Source organism: Pundamilia nyererei, unplaced genomic scaffold (genome assembly GCF_000239375.1).
Source record: "Pundamilia nyererei isolate P.nyererei 1_Seehausen unplaced genomic scaffold, PunNye1.0 scaffold00102, whole genome shotgun sequence".
Lineage (NCBI taxonomy): Eukaryota > Metazoa > Chordata > Actinopteri > Cichliformes > Cichlidae > Pundamilia > Pundamilia nyererei.
In genome coordinates, this window is record NW_005187503.1 from 2,066,623 (window position 1) to 2,073,677 (window position 7,055).

General features: G+C 41.5%; 1 protein-coding gene across 3 annotated transcripts in view; it reads left to right on the forward strand.

Annotated features, from left to right (window-relative positions):
- Nucleotides 1–7,055, forward strand: part of LOC102200034 (RNA-binding motif, single-stranded-interacting protein 3-like) — a 287,017-nt gene that overhangs the window by 254,672 nt on the left and 25,290 nt on the right. For all 3 annotated transcript variants that reach the window (XM_005740714.2, XM_005740713.2, XM_005740715.2), the window contains 2 exons: nucleotides 2,259–2,355; nucleotides 6,210–6,257. In XM_005740714.2, the coding sequence (XP_005740771.1) occupies nucleotides 2,259–2,355; nucleotides 6,210–6,257 (145 nt within the window). The remainder of the gene's footprint in view (nucleotides 1–2,258; nucleotides 2,356–6,209; nucleotides 6,258–7,055) is intronic.

Below are 7,055 nucleotides of genomic sequence, written 5' to 3' on the forward strand. Positions count from 1 at the left end.
CTTTGTTACTGTTTGATTAAGGAAATCTATATGGAGTTCAGATATCGGTTTTCACTGGTGAGGTCAGGTGAGAAATGGCGAAGGGGCACTGAGTGTGTGTGTGTGTGTGTGTGTGTGTGTGTGTGTGTGTGTGTGTGTGTGTGTGTGTCTTTGGATACTCAGATATGTGTGTTTTTGTGTCTTCATGTCATGGTGCTGTGGAAATAAATGACCCGGCGTCGTGTTTTATTTTTCCCCACGGTGCTGAGACAGGAAGGAGAATGCTGAGGCTCCCCTTTATCTCCCTCTGTCCTCAGTCATTCACAGGAAGCGCCTCACTCCCACTTCCTAAACCACTTATCCTCCAGTGAGTCAGTCTCAACCAAAACACAACACTGGATGAATAGCATCACTCATTACATACGCCCTGCAATGTAAAAGCCTACTTCAGTATAAATCCCTCAACTTATGATCCCAAAGATACAAAACTGCGAGAGAAAGAGAAAAATGTGTCGCTCTCAGCACCTTGAACCAGATTTTTTAGAGGGCAATAAAAACAATATACATAAATAATCATTCTCTAGAAAAGTAGAAAAATAACGTAAAACAAAAAACGTAATGCGTAGTTTTAAAAAATGCTACTTTACATTTCTTACAGGTACATAAATAGTTCAAATTCAAACTGGTGAATTTAGAACTGTATATAATTATAATGCAAATTACCCATAATTAATGCATATATATATTATTGAGGGACTTAATTTACATGTCCTCCTCAGTGTTAATATTTGCATAAAATGTAACTGTATACTTTCAGAAACCAAAAGCAAAAAGACGTTTAGAAAAACTGAAACACTGCACACGATCCCAGCCTTGGGTGAAAACTAATGTAGCTCCTTCCTTTGTCATAAACTGACCTTTTATATTTAATCAAGCTGCCAAAGTTTCCAAACTACTAAGCAAACTACACAACATCACTTTTATGTGTCATTCACATTCATTGAAATCATTTTACATTTTGCACAATCTGACATGGATAATAAAACAATGAAAACTCAGTTTTTGAGCTGCTGGTGTTTGACTCACATTTTCACAACACCGGACCGTTAAAGTCAAACTATAATGTGGTCGCCGTTGATGCTGTATGTAGTGATTTCAAGGCTCGTTACAGAATTAGTGTTGGCCTGTCCTTGGCCAGTATAATGATTTTCATCAATTGTTGCTGAGACTGTTGGACATCCCGCTTAACCTCCCAGGGGATCTCGGTGAGATTCAGCACCTTTAGATGTTCAGCATTAAAATAAAGTCTTTCAATTACACAAAGAAGGTCTCCAAGTACACAGAAAAAGATTTCCTTGACTATATCCCAGTGTTGAGTGCATCGGTAATCCGTTGCAGATATGGCCGTCCATCAGCTGTCCAGCGTATTATTATTGCTCTATTAAGTAAATTCCAGTATGAGAACTAAGCCAAATATTCAGAAGTTGAAACTAAAGTTTAAGCAAGCAGACCAAAAGAAACCACACCATGAGAAGAGTGACACATCAAGCTTGCCTCACTGAGAAATAGAAAAGCAACACAGACGGCTGTTTAATAGCAGCTTGAAGAGGATGAAGAGGGAAACAAGGCCAAGTTGTGAATGAGCATATACCATATATCTTACCATGGAGAATGGACAAGTTCATTTTACTGATGGATTCATTTTTATGTAAGGCAGTAGGAGAATATTCCTTGCATCAGACATACAGTCAACAATGCAGTGGACGTAATCGAGTCAGAGGATGTTTGTCTGCTCCAGAGTTGGACGCCTATACTAAACGAACCACACCCCGTCCACTTAGAAGCTGCAGTCCTTTCTGTAGACATATGCACACCCTCTGGTTTCCAGCTGTGTGGAGAAGGGTAATGACTCTCAGCACACCTCGAAGCTTTGAAGAAATTACCTTTCAGGCCAATCAAGCAGTACTGACTGTCATGGACTTCCCTCTACAGTCACCTGACCTCAGCCCTCCTGAGCATTAAGCGCAACTGAATTTAGGTTCCTGTTTGCGCAGCCTTGAGGAGTCCCTGCTGCTCACTTACAAGTGTCATTAATGCAAGATTTGAGGCATACCAAATATTCTGTATTACTCAATAGTCTTGTACATTTTTCAGATGTTTCTATTAAAGTCGTTTAATAGCCTCGTAACATGGAACCACACAATGCAAATAAACTAGGTATTCTCTCTACTGTTAGTTACTCAAATTTATTCCTCTGTTCCTTTTTCCTTTCGGCTCAGGTTCTACTCCTCGCCTTACAGCATCGCCACCAACCGCATGATCGCACAGACCTCCATCACGCCCTTCATCGCTGCTTCCCCCGTTTCCACATATCAGGTGGGCCATAATGCACTGGATATGGGTAGATTCTGTGTGTATGTATATGAGAGTATACTTTGTGTATTTTGTGCACTTTGGGTTGGAAAAGAGGGGGTGGGCTTCAAAACAGCATGAGGCTCTCGCTTCTTCCCTCATTGTTTCTTCGATGCTCCAGCTGTGCTTGATGACATCTGTTTCGTAGGCAGCAAACACGCCAGGGATCAGAACAGAAGCGGCAAAGAAAAAGGGGATTTTAAAAAGGCTGACAAGGTAGAAACAAAGAAACGCACCCATCAAGAATGAAAGTATCTAGGAAAAAGAAACAGTTTCCTCTCTCCTGTAGTCCAAACCTCTTTTGTTCCCTCTCTCGATCTCTTTTTTATTTTATTTTCCTAGCTTCAGCACCAGTCCTTCCACTTCCAGAGCGAACGTTTGCATTCCTCACTGCTGCGATCAGTGGAGTAATGCAACAGAACAGAGCGGGATCGTAAAAATTGGCCCTGTGATATGTCAGGAGCGCTAACTATTTTCCGTCACTGCGCATTTCATGCAACACCCTTTGCCGAATCTAAACATCAAGAGACGCTGCCACTGTGCCCTCTCGATCAGACACTATCGTTTAACATCGCCTCTGTTTGGTATGCAGAGACAGAAAGACGAGGATAGAGAGCAGGAGAAAGGAGATGAAGGATAGATAAGAAAATAGAAGAGACAGATGGAGAGAGAGAGAGAGAATGAGTAGGTTTAGGTGATGGCGATGGCACGGCTGGGTGGGCAGAGGAGGGGTGTTGCTGAAGGTTGCGGCGCCCGTCTTTGAGGCACGCTTGATTAAAACTCTGGTCCAGTACCTGTGGTGGAGGGGCAGAGGAGAGAGAAGGAGGGAGAAAAGTGGGCCAGGGCGCGCCTCTAATCCGCTCTCGGAAGGCTTCCCAAATTGATTTATCAAAAACAATGGCCAGGCTTTTGAGGAATATTAATCCTCACAGTTTCAATATCGGGCAGCTCTGCCGCCGCTTCCTGTAATATTGCCCTTCAGCCAGTCACGGCAGGAAGGTGAGTCCTTCATCTTCTGCTCAAGTACAAAGAGGCACGGGGAAAAAAGAAGGAGAAGACAAGCCAGGCAGATATATATGCAAGACAAAAGGAAATCACTTCCTTTTATGATGAAAAGTATTGCCTTTGTAATGAAAATCTCAAGGTGCGCAGAAATGACTGTATGTGTCATTCCTCCTTTTATGTTTGTGTCGCGTTGATATTTTGGAGCTTTTGATAGAATTGATTTATCAGATCTGCAAATGACCCATACCAACAGCGGTACTCTGGCGTTCTTTATGCTTGGCTCCTCAATAACGATTGGATTCATTTCCTGGAAAAAACGACTTTGATGATCCGCATGACAGGAGACAGTCCAGGCCAGATCGCTACCAAGATTTCAACGAGTACCGCCAGCCAGCCGTGAGCCTGGTTTACATCACTGCTTATACAGACTGGCTCACTGGCTGACTAAATATGTGGCTGGCTGATAGGACGCGGGGCTGGCAGGCTTACTAACTAGCTAACTGGCTGGCTGTTTGGGTTTACGTGTGACTGGTTGGAACGAGGGCCAGCTGGCTGACCATGCAGCTCGACAACTGACTTACCGGCTTTTTGGCCTGTTGGCTGACAGGCTCTTTTAAATTATAATATAAGCTGTGAAGTTCAGCCAGAGGTAGGGAGCTTCTTAGGTTGTGCACATTTTACCCTTCACTCACAGTGAAACTAATGTTCATGTAGAATTACTCTACCTGCTGTAATTCTGAGCAACTCTGTAAAAGCTGTAATTTGGTGCTTTGGGGAAAAGCCAGCTCAGGTCGAGTCAGTTAACTCTAATCTTCAAAAGCAGTCATTTGGATCTCTTTATATTTTGTGTTACACTTAGCAACTTAGCACGTTTTCCCTCACGTTCTTTCCTGCCTGATAACAGATCAGTCTCTGGCTTTCTGGTTTATTTTTATCTGGGAGATGTCTGGGAGTGAAGTCCTGCTGAAGTGATTAATGCTGTAACTCATCAGCCCTTTTGCTGTTTTTAACATCCCACAGATAAACGCATTTGTCATATTTCTGCTGTTAACTTGGACTAAACTACAGTCGTTTCACGAACCTAAGATGGTAGTGTTTGGTTCCAAAAGTAAAAAAATGAGTGAACACAACTGTCTCACAGCTGGCAAACTGGGACTTATCTCTCAGCATCCAAACAAACCCAGAGGACACATTATCAGTGCATTACAACATTTTCAGCTATCAGGAAACACATTACAACATTGCTGTACATTGCACTGTTTGAGAGGTGCTTTTATCCCGTCTTCCTTCTCTCACCCCGACCGGTCGCAGCAGATGGCCCCGCCCCTCCCTGCGCCTGGTTCTGCCGGAGGTTTCTTCCTGTGAAAAGGGAGTTTTTCCTTCCCAATGTCGCCAAAGTGCTTGCTCATAGGGGGTCATATGATATGTATTAATGTAGGGTCTACCTACAATATAAAGTGCCTTGAGGCAACTGTTATTGTGATTTGGCGCTATATAAATAAAACTGAATTGAATTGAGATTAATCTAATAATATAAGAATCTGTACAACACCTGAGGAGGCTGTAAAGATCTGACGTAAGGGCTTTGAACAAAATTGAAAAGGAAGCTGAGATTATGAAGTAAATATGTTGGAGGTCTCTTTGTCTGTTTCTTTTCAGTGGATTGGACTAGCTTCCCATTGTGTTCACTGTGTTCTTATCGGTTCAGGTTTGGACTTTTTCATCTTTGGTTGCTTCAGATAAATTGTGAGTGAGCCTCCCTCACGTTAGTATGTAAGACTGGCTTTTTTTATTTACCCAGCAAAGATTTCACCATGATTCTCTCACGATTTTTTCCTTAAGCCCAGTGTAAAGCCATCCTTTCTTGTTGCAATAATCACATGACGGTCATGCAATATCTTAGTTAGAAAATGCAGAAGACAAGTGATTAAATATAAGCTTTCTCTGTGTCTATCTGCTGTCCCATTCAGCTGGGGAGAACAAATATTGCCGTGTATAAACAAGCAGACTTGGCACCGCGTTATAGAATATCAGGCTTGTTTAGGTATGGATCCAAATCACGCATTTGGGTTGGCTCAGAGGATTGATTGCTCTTACAGCAGATTATTCCATGTTTGTCTTTGTTTAATCTAATCATTTTACCAGGATCAGTGGCCAGTCTGTGTGTTTGTCTGCTACAAGCTGTCTAATTCCTCTCTCCAGCATAAAAGCTCTGTTTGTTCATCGTCCATTCCTCCGGTTTCTTTATAGTTTCCACTGTCACTGTTTCTCCATCTCTTTAACTTTTGAATCTACATTTGTAAATATGCATATCTGTCACTGTTTTTTTTTTTTCCTCTGGTTGTAGCGTTGAAGTTCTTTGTTCTGTTTTATGCTGAGATTAAAACAAAAATGCTTTTTGTATTTTGTGAGTCTTCTCTAGAGGTCTGTCCCTGACCTTTCACCCCTGCTCCAACAGCACTGGGCAGAGCTTTAATATTGTTATAATACAGAAAAAGACTCATTTTACGGGCTCAACGCACAACGTACTGCCGGCAATAATGAGAAGGCAGGAGGGAGATGGGCTGCCTCCAGACTTTCAGATTCTTCTAGTAATTCTTTGGCACAAATTAATCTGTGTAAAGTTCAGCCATTTTGGTGCATTAAAACCAGCACAATCATTTTAAGACTTAGAGACTGAAGAGTATTTGAACATATTGGGACTATTTGAATTGCATTTATTGTATTATGTGGGATACGTTTCAGCTCTTACTAAGACAAAGGAAAATTTTATATTGCCACCATCATTTTACATTTTCTATATTTCTCCTCAGGTCCAGAGTACGTGGATGCCTCATCAACAATATGTTATGCAACCTACAGTAAGTACTCCACCATGTACCTGAAGTACTGCAGCTGCCCTTGAGTCCCCGCTGGGGATCCACCCTTTGGATGCGCATCACAGATTTTCAACTAGTCTGATCTGCTGTTAATCGAAACTTTTTATTTTTAAATTTATCCTGAAAATAGTTTACGACATGGAGACATTTTTATATTTAGCACAATGTGACTGACCAGAAAAAGATTCTGTTTGGAAAAACGTTTAAGCCACATTATTCTTCCGTTGCAGACTAAATGTTAAAGCAACTCAATTTCTAACATGCACTTGGCCACTATTACTTCTGGCCAAATGATTACACCATTTCGGTCCTGGAGTTACTATACGAAGCACTTTACCCAATTCTGATAACCACATTTTTCCATCTCTCCTAAGTATACAAACACATTTTGTTTTATTTTTGGGAGGCTTTGTGGAGTTTATATGTTTTTGGTAGTGCCAGGAAGCAATTCAGAGTCATTTACCAGACCACAGCACAAGACAGACTGCTGCTTGAGGTTACCATCCCAGACAGCAGACAAGGGGGAAAAAAGCTAATATTAATTAGACTTAGCTCACGAGCAACACGGTCTGTAACGGTGAGGTAATCACATTGCCTTCAGCCACATTCAGTTCTGTTTTGAAGAGAGACAACAGAGAAGCTTCAGAAGGTTTGTACTGGTCACTAAATTTCACATTTTAACATTTCAATAACTGGCAAAGTCCTACTTCCTAAATATTAGTAAAAACGAAACCTTCTTGGATGTTATTCTTTAAATGAAGGTAAATTACATTTTCACAG